Source organism: Cydia pomonella, chromosome 21 (genome assembly GCF_033807575.1).
Source record: "Cydia pomonella isolate Wapato2018A chromosome 21, ilCydPomo1, whole genome shotgun sequence".
NCBI classification, from domain to species: Eukaryota; Metazoa; Arthropoda; class Insecta; order Lepidoptera; family Tortricidae; genus Cydia; species Cydia pomonella.
Window position 1 is genome coordinate 10,612,559 of NC_084723.1, and position 17,484 is coordinate 10,630,042.

A 17,484-nucleotide genomic window follows, 5' to 3' on the forward strand; every position below is an offset into this window, starting at 1 on the left:
AGCACTATATAACATGCATGACATTACTATTGAACAACAGGTAAAGGTGGGCCCACGCTAGACTAGACGAGCCTGGCACCAACGGAATCGTTTTCGGCGTCGTCGTTCGCGACTCAAGTGTGGACTTACAATAAACCTCTACAACGATCATTGTCTTCGAAAATATTCGTCCCCTTAAACAAACGCCTTATTTTAATACCTCTCAACCGGCCACTATCGATAGGGTAAACTATACTATCGGCTCTATACCTACGATTGCCAGTTTTGAATTTATTTTAAAGTTCCTCCCGCAAAATACCGTAAAACTAAGTTACTCAGAACCATTTTTGTATTAAATATGACACTTTTTGAGAAGAAAAATATATAACCATCTACAAGATATGAGCAATGGTATGGTTTTTCTTGAAATTTATTTTAATTTACATAAGTGAAGAAAAAAAATGACGTCACCCCGATTTCCTTCAGTAGTATCTTTATTACTACTGCAACTTTTATATATGAAATAATATATGAAACTTTACAATCTTTCTCACAAGACACTAAAAAATAATTTGGTTTTCTTGCTTTTTGAAAATTCATGAAACTGCCTCAAGTCCTAAAAAAATAAGCCTAAATCCCGCCTAGGTTTCTATCATTACCCCGCTCTCGTCCGTATAGTCAGTGAGTGGAAAGTCGTGTTGCTAGACGGACCTGTGCTGCGTTGCGCGCGCGAGCAAGCGAAATTCTGTTTCGAATGCATAGTTCTGCGCTCGATCTTTTGCAGCGGGTGGTGCGGTGAGGGGTATCAGCTCCGCCCACACGCGCGAGGTCGTCGTGTGCAGCTTTAAGGCAGCAGTAAAGTGATATGTAAACAAATGGGTACTTGTTAGTGCTGACTCCTTATCAATGTGCCCTAAAAAACTACACAATTTTTTTTTACCACACCAACTGGTAAAGGCCCTCTAGATTGTTCAAAAACGAATGAGAAAGTTGCATTTTATCCACATGTGGGGCAAAGTAATCAGATGCAAATTTTGAGTTGTTTCCTTATGTTAGCTAATAGAATTGACTTTTAAATGATTATTTTTTTATTACGTTCATTTGGATTTGATTTCATTTGAATTTTTTGGTATTTCATAGTTAGTAGTTTCCTCGTGGTGTAGTGAAAAAATTTGTGTTTCACTCGGAGGCAAAGTTTGTTTAACCCTCGTGCATTGAAACCCTCGCAACGCTCAAGATTCCACTTCTCGAACCACTCTCTACGCTCGTGGTTCAATTTTAGAATCTTTCGCTTGCTCGGGTATCAATATTAGCACGAGCGGTTAAACAACAACTTTGCCTCCTTGTAAAACAAATAACTATTTTCTACTCGTCGGCTGTAATGGTTGAATTAAGATTTCGTATACCAAACTATAATTCAACTGTAAGATTCATTTTAATACGCTGTAGTCATTTATAACAAAAATTACCAATCACGTGCCGCGGTGCTCCCATAGAAAAGATTAAACGGGGGACGGGCGGGCGGTGGATTTCACGCGTTTATGTCTTTTGTACTACTTTTTTGTCTACTGCCTGCTGATGCTTACCAATTTTCATTAATTATTAAGGTTTTATAATAAAAAAAAATATTTTAGATGACTCGTTGAAAAAGTATTGTATACAATAGTGATATAATTAAGCTTTTCAATCTCGTACCTTACTTAGGCAACTCAGCACTCGCAACGCTACAATAATTCGTTGCCTAAACATGATACTCGACTGAATCGCCCTATATTCATCACGATATTTATCACGATTGTATATAATAGTATTTTATCCAGTATTGATATATGACGTGTTGTGCCAGCGGGCGCCTGCTGCGCACGCTGCGGCCGCTGCTGGAGGGCTACGCGGCGGCGTGCCGGGCCGTGCGCGCGGCGCCGCAGAAGGACCTCATCAAGGCCACGCTCGACGCGCTCACTGAGGACTACACGCAGAACAAGATGCTATACGGTCAGTATCATATATGACGTATCCGGTGTAGTTTTAACTGGCTGCCCTTAGCAGCTTATAATATAATAATACGACACGGAAATGAACAATGACCCATTAAGCCGGGTTCGTGATTTAGTGAATCGGAATTCACAAAAATTTAAAACATCCAGGCTATTCAACATGTAGCCTGATAATGTACGTATAAATAGGATTTATATGCCTTTATCTCTACTGGTGCTGGGACCATCATTGTATTTGGCCGAGATACATAAATGTCCTTATTCAAACTTATATATTTATTATATATTTTGGTCATATTCATAGATCTCTTTCCAACGTTGCTTAATTCTAGGAATTTAGTAACAAAAACAGAACTACGAGTATTGTATGTTTAAGCTACTTTAATAGACTATGGGCTAGCTAAATATTAAGTATTGTAATTTCCTTTCGTATTGTAATTTTCGACGATTGGCGTCTATTTTGCGTGTCAGGAGGGAGGGAGGGGGGGGGGGGGTCCTGCCAGGGCATCGTTACAAAGGACCCCGATCCTCTGTGTCCTTTAATCCATGTCGGGTGATCTTATTTTTATGACAAATTGGATGAAACTATATGGCTTTTTAAAGCCATCAGGACTAGTCCATAATATTAAGTATTCAACGCCCTTTGAATTCTCCCCTTACATGTCTCATACATTCGAAAAAATCACACTTCACAGTGTAATTGAATTACCGAATGAATATTGTCATCATGTAAGTTTTGTAATAATTATCCAGGCGAGGCGATATCCACGGACGCGATCCGCAACTGCTGGCGCCTCCTAAAGCAGTGGGGCGTGATCGAGCTGTACACGTGCGACAAGGTGCGCATGCTGCGGCCCGCGCCGCCCTACGAGGCGCCGGCGCGGCGCCACGCCGTGTGCGAGCACCTGTACCGGTTCAACGTGCACAGCCCGCTGCTGTGATACGTAGCGTAAGGTAACGTGTGGCCTTATATTTACTCACTGACGACTATGTAAACTAGATGGGGCTACTAAAACACCAAATCAACGTGACGTAGCAAGAATAAGCTTACCAAATGATACAAGCCACAGAACTGCACAGCGCTGCAATGCGTATGCCCACTTTATGAATGAACATTTACTATAAAGTGCTCATGTCGTGATTGTTTTATTACATAATCATTTTATGAATGAATTAATTCATAATGAGTCCATGCATTGCGGTTCGCTGTACAAGTTTTGCGTGCATATTCCGCTGTGATAGTGACACGGTGATTTTTATACGTGGAGAAATATGTAAGGGAATGAACGTTTCCAGAATTGTAAATTGTTGAAGAATATATCTCTAATGTAATTTTAATGTCAAATTTGAATATCTCAACTGATTGTAACTATCTGGTTCCTCTAAGAATTTATTCTGGGAATATCCAGAAAGCGAAGGTTTTACGTATATTGCCAATAACAAAATGCATGAACACTTGGGCAGAAGTAGTGTTGATTACAAAGTGATAGACCACATGCCAGGAGCATATTTCGTCAGTCATCGCCTCCCGGCTGATATTTAGTCATATGCTATGATAATTTATATGCTGTTTTAAATTTAAAAAAACCGTTAGCCGGTTGTATCGCGGCGGAAAGACCGTCACCTGTAAAAAAATACTCGCCTTACCAATTTATGACCGCAAAGTATGCGTAATGTGTAAATTGCGTAATCCGTTTATGGCGTTTCAAGCGTTTCACCTGATGAAATGCTACATGCAAAGTTTCATGATTTGTTATTGCTATCATAAAAAGGTAAAGCGCTCATGCGACCAGCTGACGTTCTTACCACCGTGATATAACCGGCTGACGATTTTTTTAACTAACAATAGCATCTTAACTATCATCTGACAAAGTATCAAAAGGGAGGCGATGACATTTTTTTTACGTGTTTCGGTGGCTGCCATTCGTCCAAACCACCAACGGAGCGGCAGCTGACGTCCACGAGGGTTCATCATACATAGCCGTTAACCACTATACGAGTTTTCGCCCGGGAGGCGATTGGTCATGGAAATCTGTTCCTGGCTCGCGGTATATTATTAATATTTGACCATTTTTGGTTTCGTATTTAAAAGGCCTATTTTAGCAAATGTGTTTCATATTGACAATTATTAAGGACCTTTACCATGTAAACCATATATTTCTATAAATTTATCACGGGAATAATGTAGGAATATTAATTGACGAAATCTTAATACAAGCATAAGTGACAAATAAAGACAGTCATAAATAAAACAGAAAAGACAGTTTTTTAATAGAAGATTAAAAGTTACTATTAAAGCACTACAATTATTAAGCACTGTCATTAGTTGCATGTCTAACTATAAACCTCGCAATTAAAAATATCCTGAGGTTTCAAACTAATAGAATAAATTGACTACTGACTAGAGGACAAGACACTCATAAAATAGTAAATGACTTGTCTTTGAGAAGAAATGTTAGGTGGCATTTAATGTAAGTTTTTTTATTTATTAGAAAACTCCGTCTATCGTTTTTTCTCGACCCTCTCTTGTCACATAAGAAACAGTAGTTTTCTGTGTTTTTACAGTACAACATTTAATATACGCAAGCGCGTATTTATTTTGTACATGTATAAGTAAGTAAGGTCTGTTTTTTTATTCCGTAGACTAAAATGACGTTTCATATGTAAGACATGACATTTCTTAGTACCACATGAAATGTCATTTTAGTCTATGGAATAAAAAAACAGAATATAGTAAGTAAAAGCAAAGAGAATTTTAAATAGATGTGGATTGTGAAAGTAAATGTTGTAGCCACAGTAAATTTACTGCCATCTTTCGACACATGATTAAAACTTTTAGAACCTCTATGATCTAGTAGATGGCGCCAATTTTTGATATTTAATAAATTTAATATATATCAGTGAAAACATAAGGATCAAAGTCAAATGGCGTTCTAAAAGTTTTAATCATGTATCGAAAGATAGCAGTAAATTTACTGTGGCTACAAAATTTACTTTGACAATCTACATCTATTTCAAATTCTCTTTGATAAAACTAAAAAAGATAAGAGAATTTGTTAAAATTCCTAAACGAACTTTTGACGTAATGATTTCGTGTCGGGTCATTGCAATTTAAAGTGTTCTTACCATAACTATATTTTATAGACGATTATACCATAAACAAAAATAAATTATAATTGTACGGTATAATTATTTAGAGTAGTAATATTGACAACTGAAATAGATGGCGCTGTATAGCACTGATTGTATTATTTGTGGTGAATATCTGATAAATATAAACATCGCCATCTAGTTCAGTAATTATAATCACTACGTCATATTGTAAGGCTCCACGTTTTTTTGTTTGTTTATGATTTAAAGTAAGAGGTATATTTAGTTAAATTTCCATGCATTATGTTTCTAATGAGTTGTGTGTGACTGTGTTTTGACTGAGATTGCTCAAAGATTAGAGCCAAAAATATGTCTAATATTTATCTGTGATGTTATGTTGTCACAGCGTACATATTACAGAATGTCCTCTTTAAAATATTGTTCATGGAAAAATCTATATTATAATTATAATGTCGGGTTTAAGGACAAGACATGTCAATTATAAAATAATCCTTATCGCATTATCCTCGTAAGGACCACTATGCAAAATTTTCCTCTTTCAATTTGAACCTTATTGTATAGTAAATTAGGATCAATATCTTTTGTTTGAGAAAGCAACACAAAGAAATGCTCGAGTCAGACCAAGTTTGCAGCGATTTTAGCAGCCCAGTTAGTGCTAGTGTTATTTAAACGTCAAACTGCTATGAAATTATCTCGTTTACTTAACACTTGCACAGGCTTGGCTATCAAAATCTATTTGGTTTATGAAAGGTTCTAATTAGATTGAAACGTATACATTGTAATGCACATTGGGTCTTGCGAGGTACATATATGTGACGTTCTTAAGCAAGCACTATCGTTTGCCATAAAGACACACTGACATGTTATTCATGTAAAGATACGAGCAAATTTCGTCCTTTTGGTAAGCGACAATGTGGTACCCTTTGCTTGAGAACGTTACATTTCACCGCTTTACTTACTCAACCTCGTATATATTTATTAGATACGTATATCAGAACCTCTAGTGTAAATTATTCGATAGCGTGACGTGACGTACGCGTTTGCGTTAAGTCTCATTTTGTATGAGATTTAGAAACAGCGCGCCAAGCAGGACGTTTCAGAAACTCAAAATCCCATACAAAATGAGACTTAACGCAAACGCGTACGTCACGTCACGCTATCGAATAAATCGAATGCGAGTTTCAGTAAGTATAGCGAAGATATGGTTTCTTATAAACTGTGTGAAGCGAACTATGTGTAATATTTACGCTGTGTCGTTGTCCTTGTGATGTCACAGTGATATAATAGTTATGCATTTGAAAGCAGCTAGTGTTACGTTGTAAGCTAACGGCGCAACAGCACTGCGTCGACTCTCATACGCCGGCATCGAACGTCGGTTGCCTGGCAACCCCAAACGTTGGCGTCAGAGGGCCTACCGCGACAACCGAAATTGGCTAATTGCGGGGACTTTCCTCTTTTACTCCAATGAAGGCGTAATTAGAGTGACAGAGAAAAATGAAAAAACTTCGATTTTCGCGGTTATAGCCTAGGGATACGAAAAATCATTTCAGACGCCGCAGAGAGGCATATATTGTATGTTAAATTTGAACTTCAGGGAGGGGGGGCTGCGACGCCCATGCAGAACCCTAAAAAACGAAGTATAAATGGGGGCTCAATTTTTTTGCATCATAAAAATAAGGAACACGCAATGAAAGGCTCCTCGCTTTACTGTTGTCGTGGAGTAACCCATTAGGTCGACGCAGTGTATTTGCACCCCACTAAGCTAACTATATCTGCGACATCCGCGATAATGTACGTCCATTTTTTAAACTCATGTCTACCGAAAACTTCATTCAGGAAAAATAGAACCAGAAAGAAAACAAACATATAACACGTAACTCGGTCATTCGGCCAATACGGTAATGGAATTAGACTATGACCACGCTAACTTTGCACAACTTGGCAGTAATGCATACGTATCCCCATAAGCTCCGTACTTGACGTACGGGGGCTATAGTATGGGGTTCTTCAAAAAAGGAGTGTACGGCGAGTCGGCAACGCGTATGGAATATCTCTGGTGTTGCAGGCGTCCATAGGCTACGGTGACTGCTTACCATCGGGCGGGCCGTATGCATGTTTGCCACCGACGTAGTATATACAATAAAAAATCATAAGAGTTGGCACTATGTCATTGGTCGAACGACGACGGAGTGATGTGTTTTTCTTTTGTTTAAATTGTTTTAAGATCTATATGCAATATATTATAGTGCAATATACTCTGCCCGTTTAGAAAAAAACATTCGAAATTTAAAAATAGAGTGTCATCATACGCAACAAAGCACGTTGACATTCTATATTTGAATTAAAACTTTATGTATTTGCAATAAGGTTTACAATGTATAAATTAACAGTGTGTACGATGGACACTTATTAAAACCGAATGAAGTTGAATACGATGTGATCTCACGATTGGAATGTGTTGTAAGTCCTAAACTGTAGCATTTGTCTTTGATTCGTGGCTGGCCATTGCGACTTGCGAGTCTGACATACAGTTGAACCCGCTTAATACGATTTCCTGCGTAATACACTATTTTACACTGGTATTTGTCTTACCTTTTTTCACGGTTAATACGATTTCCCGCGCAAGACGCGTTTTATTCGGAATCGTATTAAGCCGGTTTTACTGAATTAGAATATCGTCTTGTAGGGGCTATTCAGAACGAAAATAATAACTTTGGAGTATTTTTTTAATATTGCAATGATTTAAATGTAAATATAAATATACAATTTGAGATATCTCGAGCTTGCGCATCAAAGCTCTGTATCACCATTTCAATTTGATATCTCGCGACGTGGCATGGCAACCAAAACGATCAGAACTCAAAACTTATAATTGTCAAAGTTTCAAATAGCCTCGCGAAACGATACTTTTGTGTTAAGAATATCGAAATACTCTAAGATTTAATGGAAACTAGAATAACGGTAGCTGGTGTCGTTTCTGAGAAATGGAGGAGGAACAAAAGATGAAATAAACGAATCTTTGCAAAAATATGACTTTATATTGAACTTCCTCTACACCGGTACAGTCAGCAACGAAAGTAATGGACGAAACTAAGCGTCTACGATTCGTCTACAGTTCTACACAGTAGGGATGTCACGAATATTCGCATTCGTATATACGAATAGTCGCATCATTTTAAACATTCGTATTCACATCAAATGAAGCGAATGTGCGCAGGTCGTGTCCTGTCTCGTCGACTCGCGTATGGGCAGTGCGCGCAAATTGTTTTCAAGTAATGCATTTTGACCAGTAGACAGCATTTTTCAATACTTTATAACATCCCGATCTAAGGTAACTATGTTTTATGTACTAACAGTTTTTTTTCTGTTTAGCAATGATAATAACAACTACAGTACCGGCCACCTTTGTGTGTTTTAAAGCAAAATCAACTCTATTTCTTACTGACGTAGGTTAAAGTTTTACTGGCAAATTTTGATTTTTTTCTTGTACCGTTGGACCCAGGGTACGCGAAATAAAACTACATAGTATTTTACGAGCCGATAATAGTGGAAAATAAATAACTTGTAACAGCAAAATTTCGGAACGGATGTAACAGAAAGAATTAAAATTCAACTTAACAAATTTTTTGGCTAATTTAACATAGATGGGATGATCTCAACGCTATAACGAGAACTGTAACTTTTCAGCACAGTCCCAGTTCAGATTCATGAAGTTTTAAATCCCTCATAAAGTGTTATCACTTGTACAACGTCATCCCATCCGCCATGGATTTAGTTTACCGTGTTTTGCGAGTACTTCGACTATTCGCGGGCGTCGGGACGTTGGACACAGCGGCCTGCTTGCCGAGTATTTAACTAAATAAATATAATATTTACCGCAATAAATATTGGATATGAAATAATTATGCTGAATATTAATAGTGATTTATTTTAAATATTAAAGTGAAAAATAATTAGCATGGTGAACTGTGGAATGAATCGATAACTTAAGTTAGATTTTTCCTCCGAATGTAAGTTAGTTTGTTTAGTGATTGTTGAAAACCAAAATGTTGAAAAATGACGCTTTGGCCTTGTGGTACTTGTGTTTTGTGTGCAGCCTAATATTACTGGATTTGACGAGCTACATACAATGTCATGGACGTAAGTAAAAAAAAATGCATTTTTTATTAGATATACAACCAGAAACTTTAAGATAAATTAATAAGTTCTCTACATTTAACCTACACAAATAAATCCCGTTTATTAATCTGGTAATAATCCCGGATGTCTATCAATTTTGACTGTTATCGGAATTTATCGGATTATCGTTTTGATTTTCATTAAGTATTCAAGTACCTAATAGATTGTTGTGTTTAAAATTAACAGGAACAATTAACTAAATTTAACTTATGTAGTTTTATCCCCCCAAGTCGTCTTGTCCTTTCAACCTTTAGAACGCCAAGAACATCTAAAGGTGTCGTTACTAGTCGTGCCCGCAGCGCCAAGGTCAACTATAGGTGTTATGGCGGACGCTGTCAAAGTAAGGTTTACATTAGCTCCTTGGCGCCCGGGACCTTGGCGTTTGAGTGATGTTTGTTTTATGACAATAGAAATTAAGACATTTTTTACTGAACAAAAAAATAAATTATAATTCTATCTAAAAATAATCATCGTGTGCATTTAACTGACAAGATGTTTAACACTTTCTGTGATGTCAACAATTGTCTAAAATGTCATTAACAACTTCTCATTGATTTATCAACGTGAAGTAGCCAGCCAAGTATAAGCTAAGTGTTAGGTAAAAGAGGATCTGTTCAATGAGGTCTCGTTTAATTATCTCATTAAAAGGGTGTTATTACGTAGCAAATTTGTTTTCCAATTATCTCCAAAAAACATCACTATGTAATGTTTTATACTTAAATACACAGAATATACTCCAGCGGCGGTATCATGGTCGCATTTTTATCACTTGTCATGTCTTGTGTCACTTTCGCACTAACATACTTGTTAGAACGTGACAGACATGATGACAGATGATAAAACACCGACCATATTAGCCCTACAGGAGTCGAGTACTGTCAGCTGTAAAAAATATTGTTACCGTAAAACGCTGCAACTTTGCCTGGATTTTGACGTTTTTTTCTTATATCTGTGAACCTATTTTTAATTATGAGTTTCATGAGTATTAGTCGGAAAACATACCCTATGCCTTACCAGATAAGACTCAAATCTCATTACCTAATCATACTGTATTTCCGATTTACAAGCAATCAAAGTGGCAGGCAAAGTTGTAGGCCTAAGACGTAACTTTGCCTAGACGGATATCTCCATAAATAATGTGTTGCTATTTGCAATAATATTTACTCTTGTGCATGAGACATTATGCTTGTCCCTGACAGTCAAATTATGGCCATAAGCTTAATACTTTTTTTTTCACATGCAATAGGTAAAGTTGTAGCAGGTTCCACAAACTTTCTATACAAAAATATCGTTAACTGTAGGGTTGTGCCAAAAAAATATTATTATTAAAAAAATCTATTTATATTGTTAGTTACAAAATAATCAACAAACAAATGTAATATTATGTTGTTTGATTTCTTTTTCTTTTAGTATTTAATAATTTGAACTTATTTTAATTTTTTTATTACAAGTACATTGCAGATACACTATTTTGCTAATTTTCAATGCATTATTATAGTGTAAAGTTCTATTTCATTGTAAAGTTCTAATCACCCATCACCTTTGAACTCCAATTGTAATCGACCTGACACCTGACAACCCAGATTTCGATAAGAAAGATAACTGCAAGACAAATCAAATGAGCCTAAACACAGTGGGTTTATTATGTGTAGTTTAGAAGTTGCTATTTTCGGTCTCCATCATCAGACCATCTCGATGGTACCATAAACATTGCATTGTCACCCAAGTTACATAAGTATGTCAAACACCTCAATTGGTCGCTAATAAGTGGTTGAAAATTGATTGTAAACATACAACATAATTATAATACAATAAATATACAATTGCAAGTAACTACAATAAAAATATAATAACAGATTGCAATAAGTTTTTTTTTATAATTTTCATTTTAATACCCATAAGTTTTTTTTGTTAACGTTAGTTTATTATTGCATTGTCAGCAGATCTACATAGGTACCCACACAGAAAGTCGGTGAAAATCGACTTGCAAAATTTGACTTAAATAAACAAACATTGCAAGTTAATAAAAAGCTTGTAATAAATAAACTCATTTAAGCAGTTTAGGCAAGCTTATTTTTACTTTTTTCTGTACATTTATATAATTCAGCTAGTGACAGCCCTAGACCCAGGCAAAATTGTGTCATTCAAGTTTCCAAAACACTGCCCAATATTGCCTAGTACGTTATTATGCTGAAATCATGTCCTTTTCTTGAAAATATTAAACTTACGGGAAATAGACAGTCTTTACTTACCCTGGGACGTTACCACTTCTCAAAAAACACCTTTTTCGTAGATAAAAATTCAAAAGTTGCGAGACACTAAAAAAATGTTGCCACTCACGCCGACTTATGATACGTAACTGGCGGAGCAACAATGGAGTTACCATTGTAAAAATATGAAATATGTGTTGCCAGAATAATGAAAATTACTATCAAATGGTAAAAAACAAGAAAAAACTAAGCAAATTCGAGAGGTCGTAATTGAAATGAAATAGGCAAAATTGAGCTTAAATGGCAAAGTTGCAGCATTTTACGGTAACTAATTTGTTAGCAGCTTATATAATGTGTGTTTCATTGGGTTAATTTGTAACGTTGTTTATACCCGGTACATATACACGGAAAAATAGGATACCGTATTTATTGGTAAATAAAATAACATGTAACGCGGAAAATTCCGATGACTAATTACACCACCCTATATTATACCCTATAAGTAACTGAAACAAGAGTAATTATAATTATATAAAAACAAAAATCCCCTGCTTACCTACATATGTTTTTGAAATAGGGAAAGCACTAGCTTGCATTCGATATCCATATTGCTATGTAAAGAAGAAAAACAACAGTTACCAGTTCAGTGCCAAGCTAATGCCATTAGGACTAGGTATAAGCCCTATTTGCCCTCTGTTTTGAAAGTTCGCTTAGTTTATAAAAACTAGTTCTTACGCCAATTCTTGGGATTAGATTGCCAAATCCCGGGCTTCTTTAGCCCTTTTACTGCCAAAGACAGATTGACAGACTCGCATGGTTACCGTTTTCTATTGACCTTATACATCCCAACTAACGCCGTGGCAAAATGTTATACAAACAATACTATGGAGTAAGTGTTGTTTGTACAACATTTTGTCACGACGTTTAAAGGGTTAAAATACATATAAATTTATAGGCAGATAATTTGTCTATCCTGGAATGTCTCCAACTCTCCCCGGGGGCCTTATGTGACACTCGGGGAAAAATATTGCCTGTTAGTGTAAACGTGCCCTAAATCTGATTGAATCGGTCATTATCATTAGGTTTATTATTATCAGGTTATCACATATTTTAATAAAACAACACTTTTGATTTTTAAATACAGTTAATTAATTAACACTCATTTGTTCAGACGAGGAAAACGTACTACATAATTAATATAATTTTAATCTCGTTGAACGGAGGTCAGCCCGCGTAGCCAATATGCCAATCGTTAATGCTCCGTAGCGAACAAAACGCAACTGTCACTATCGCACTAATTTGGAAGATGGGATGGGATGGAGAGAGATGACTACGCTACGCTTCAGAGAGTTAACGATTGGCATGTTGGCTACGCGGGCAGTGATCGATACACCAAACTATTTCTTATAAGATTCTATCTTATACCTTATGTTTATGAACATTAAGTCCACAGTATCTTCATAAAATAATTCGTGTAAATCCTTTGTTTTTCCTATTATCTGAAATAATGGGCAAAACAGTAAGGCTAAGATGGTCGGCTCTTTATCATTTGTCACCATACCTGTCACGTTCTAACATGTAAGCGCGAAAGTGAAGAGCATAGTGACAAGTGATAAAAATGGAACCATGCTAAAGTATGTAAGCGCGAAACTAATGGGCATAGTGACAAGTGATAAAAATGGAACCATCCTACCACCGCTGATGTACTTATGTACCTATTTTGCTGCAAATATAGGAACTGATGATTTCTGCGAATGTCACGTCCTAGGGTCTGACTCATGATCACGACTTCTCGTCGACGTCAATAGTGATCAAGAAGATGAAAAAGCATAGGTATTGTAGCAATCTTACTTAATCTCTGTATACGTTATAGTATTACTATAATAAATCTATTTATTGACAATAACAATATACATAATGGATATATACAGATGAATACTATAACTAGCTTATATCTAAAAGAGGCCCTTGAGGCATTGTACCAAGGATGCTGGCGGCATTTCCTCGTTGTATCGCAATAGTATTACTTAGTAGTAGGTATGTAATATAGGGATGCGTAAAAACCTACTTATAACGACGGAAATATTATAAGCAAGTTTGTATACGAGTATGTGTAACATTATCAAAAGAAGCAAGCAGATGGTTCCTTTATTGCGATAACTGACAACAAATTTACTAGGAACATAAATTGTACCTACAATGCTCTTGCAGTGTGTGCGACCAGCGACGCGGTCGGCGGTGCGTGTAGCGTTGTGTCGAGCGTCGGATTGGATCGGCGTGCATGTCATTCGATACCTCCCTCGAAGGAGTCGAAAGGAGATATGAGTGGCCAGTTCCGCCTTTCGGTTGTGGCGGGTCGCTCCCCACCGACGTGGGGAGGTCAATTGACCGTCGTTTGGAGGACGGTGTGTGCTGCTGGTACACTCAGCGTGCACTGACGCCTCGGCCACGAAACATGTGCCCCAAAGGTCCACCCCACCCTTCGACGTCTTCCCAACTCTATAGCTGCTGCTCGACGCAACGTTAGCGCAACTTCACAGCGACGCCATTTTCCATAGCGCTGTCTAGACGCCGACGCTCAAAAGACGCCTTATTGTAGGGCTTCTCAAATGTGAATGCTTGACGCTGACTGACGCCAACCCCATAAATTTTCTTAAACGTCTAGCCAACTCTAGCTGCTGCTCGACGCAACATTAGCGCAACTGCACGGCGACGCCATTTTCCAAGCGCTGACTAGACGCCGACGGTCAAAAGACGCAGGGTTGTGGGGTCTCTCAAACGTGTACGCTTGACGCTGACTGACGCCAATCCCATACATTTTCTTAAGCCATCGTATGGCGGCCGCTTCCGTGAGGCTACTTGCATATCGTTGCGTTTGTTTGACATAGGTAGATTAGCGCCCACTGAGTTTACACACCAATCATACGGACCCCTCTTAGTCATGAAACGCCTTACCTAAACTGGCCAATAGAGTTAGACCAAGATAAGTTGGCAGCGATTTTGATAGCCCAGACGGTGCAAGTGTCAAGTAAACGTCATAATTTCCTAGAAGTTTGACGTTTAAAATAACTCGTGCACCGTCTGGGCTATCAAAATCGCTGACAACCTACGTTGGTTTGACTCTAGTATTATACCTCACCATTATTTAATCAAATTCAGAGGCCCTTCCGCGAAAAACGAAATATTCTTTCTCTATCGCTCTTGCATATTCGAACGAAAGAGAGGCAAAGAAAGAAATTTTGATTTTTGTTTTTGCGGTGAGCCCTCAGGTGACTAAAGAGTGACCAACTTTACGGTCACATTTACTTAATGTCCTTAACCGCAAAAACTGAAAAGGCTAGATGACATTTTTTTATTTATAGTATCAATCGTTCAGGTTCGTTTTTAGAATCAAATGTCTATATGGGACCCATTGCATTAAAGCAATACAAAAGTCAGAAATGATGGTCAAAGTCCGACAGTCCTACTTCACTCGCGATACGCTCCCAACAAAACGATAAGCAAACGTGACGTCACGGTGACCAAGAGCCCATCTTGAAGTATGAAAAACATTAAAATTGCGATTTTGTCGGTGAAATATTGCGTTTATGTATATATTTGCTATACAATATTGTTTTGGATAAAATGTAAGGAATCGAATGGTACCCTTACTTTATTCCTTTTTGGAAAAAAAACCTTTAATTTTGAGACTTTATACTATATTTTTTTATCATTCCCATATATTATTGTAATAACCACATTATTGCGATAAATTGCTCATTTGCTATCTATTTTACAAGATTTTGTTATAAAATTCAACATTGTGCCATCATCCCTATTACATGAGTAACTCGAGGATCGGAAAGTCCAGAAAACAATTAGGTATGTAACTATGCTGCTTGTGAATATATTATATTAGGTATTCCTCGTATGTGGTTAGTGGTTGGTTAACATTACTTTAACATACCTATTCCATAGAATATGCAGTTGGTATGAAACCTATACAAATCTCAAATGTTTAGCGGGGAGCAAGTGACCGAAAGAAAAGTCAAACTAGAGGATTGCATCTCGTTTTGTTCCTCTGTCAATTATTATGTCAATTCATAACAATAGGGACCGTGCGCGTTAGAGGGTCTGCCATCTTGTGGCCTGAATCTGAACCACAAACATGTACATTTACACGTCACATGCTTTCTAGTGCATAGTAGGTTCTGCCATCTTGTGGGCTACATCGGAACAATAAATATCACATTTATGCCTCGCGCCAAAAATCTGACGGCTCCTGTGCTGCTTTCTAACAGTTCATGCACGCTCCATATATGTACAGTCAGCGTCAAATACTTTGTAGCAGTCAAAGTGTCCAAATAGTTCGGTACACCATACTAAATATATGGTGTACCGAACTATTTGGCTACTTTGGTTGCTACAAAGTATTTGACGCTGACTGTACTGTACTAGTGCGAGTGAGACATTCTCCTAGTTTGATCCTCTCATTCGCACCGTTTTCTCTTGTCTCCTATGATCAACTGTCTTGCTCGGCGATAAGGGACAATTTTAATTAGTAAGTATAAGAAGTGATGAGTACTACCCGCAAACGGAATTTGAAATAGAGATATATTGGCAAAGAAAACTTTGTAGCGACATTCATTTACTGTCATCTTTCAATACATAATTAAAACTTTTAGAACGCCATTTGACTTTGATCCTTATTCTTTTACTGATCTGAGTTTGTTAGATATCAAAAAGTGGCACCATCTAATAGGTCAAAGGCTCAAAGGCTTAGGTAGTGCCCGGTAAGATGGCGACACTTTTTGATAACACGTATCAGTGAAAGAATAAGGATCAAAGTCAAATGGCGTTCCAAAAGTTTTAATTATGTGTCGAAAGATGGCAGTAAATTTACGTCGCTACAAAGTTTTCTTTGACAATTACACATCTTTTTCAAATTCTCTCTGCTATCCGTGATTTTATCTTACTAGGTATATGTACTTCATTTCAAGTTTGTTATCCCTATACTTACTTTGTGTAACTTGGTTCAATAATTTTAATTGTAACTGGTTCCCCGCGATACAGGCGTAGCCTAGTGCGAGTAGTGCGGAGACCCCTGACATTTCTGTTGTTTTATTGATCATAATATGTCTGTATTCTATTCTAAATTTAAAAAAATGTGATACACACATATATATTTTATATTCACAATTTTCATTCCATTCGTAGCAGCTTTCGTGAATCGTTCTATACCTATGTGATGTTTCAGCTCAATCAAATAATGGAAAAAGTAACTAATTTATAGCCATTGACATGTATATCTAAGGATGGACTTTACGGACAATATATAAGAATGGGGCCAGTACAGCGGTGTCACGCATACAAATTCGAGCCAATCACGCAGTCTAACGACGCAAGTGCCGCAACGCGATTGGTTGACGAGTTCACACCACGCGCGCGATTGGTCGCAACTAGTTCCGTTAGACTGCACGATTGGCTCGAATTCGAGAGTGACACCACTGAACTAGAGCCATTCTTAGTGTCCGTAAGGCTCGTCCTTAGATATATATGCATAGATATATATGTATGAATTTAGCTTGTATTGTAAGATTTGATTAGGTACAAGTACTCATTAGTTAATATTGTACAGTTTTTGCATCGCACGGCCGCGGGTGCGCTACGAATACCAACCTTACTCCTATTCAAATAAGTAACTATTCGACTCTTTTAATTGTTTAATTTACTTAAATTTACTTAAACTTTTAATTTACTCGGGATGCAATAACAGACACACAAACGTATTGTATAGCATTAAATTTAAATTCTCATTTTAAGTGAATAGCCGGGTCCACTCCACACAGTGCGAGCGTACGGGCGAGGCAATTTCCTCACGCCCAAACCGGCTAGTGTAGACGTGCCTCGACCGAGGCGGCGTGCTCGGGCGAGGAAAACGCACGCACACACACGTACGTGTGAGGAAATTGCCTCACACGTACGTGCTCGCTCGCTCGCTCTGTGTGGACTGTGGACCCGCCTAATAGTGT

The 17,484-nt window shown here is 37.5% G+C and overlaps 2 protein-coding genes across 4 annotated transcripts in view; both read left to right on the plus strand.

Moving 5' to 3' along the window:
* LOC133529640 (glycerol-3-phosphate acyltransferase 1, mitochondrial) overlaps nt 1–8,112 on the plus strand; it is an 87,000-nt gene extending 78,888 nt beyond the window's left edge. For all 3 annotated transcript variants that reach the window (XM_061867401.1, XM_061867399.1, XM_061867400.1), the window contains 2 exons: nt 1,826–1,971; nt 2,727–8,112. In XM_061867401.1, coding sequence (XP_061723385.1) covers nt 1,826–1,971; nt 2,727–2,914 — 334 coding nt within the window. In that variant the 3' untranslated portion in view covers nt 2,915–8,112. The remainder of the gene's footprint in view (nt 1–1,825; nt 1,972–2,726) is intronic.
* A 950-nt stretch (nt 8,113–9,062) lies between these two features.
* LOC133529639 (disintegrin and metalloproteinase domain-containing protein 33-like) overlaps nt 9,063–17,484 on the plus strand; it is a 49,626-nt gene continuing 41,204 nt past the window's right edge. The window contains exon 1 of the mRNA XM_061867398.1: nt 9,063–9,224. Within this exon, the coding sequence (XP_061723382.1) occupies nt 9,131–9,224 (94 nt within the window). The 5' untranslated portion in view covers nt 9,063–9,130. The remainder of the gene's footprint in view (nt 9,225–17,484) is intronic.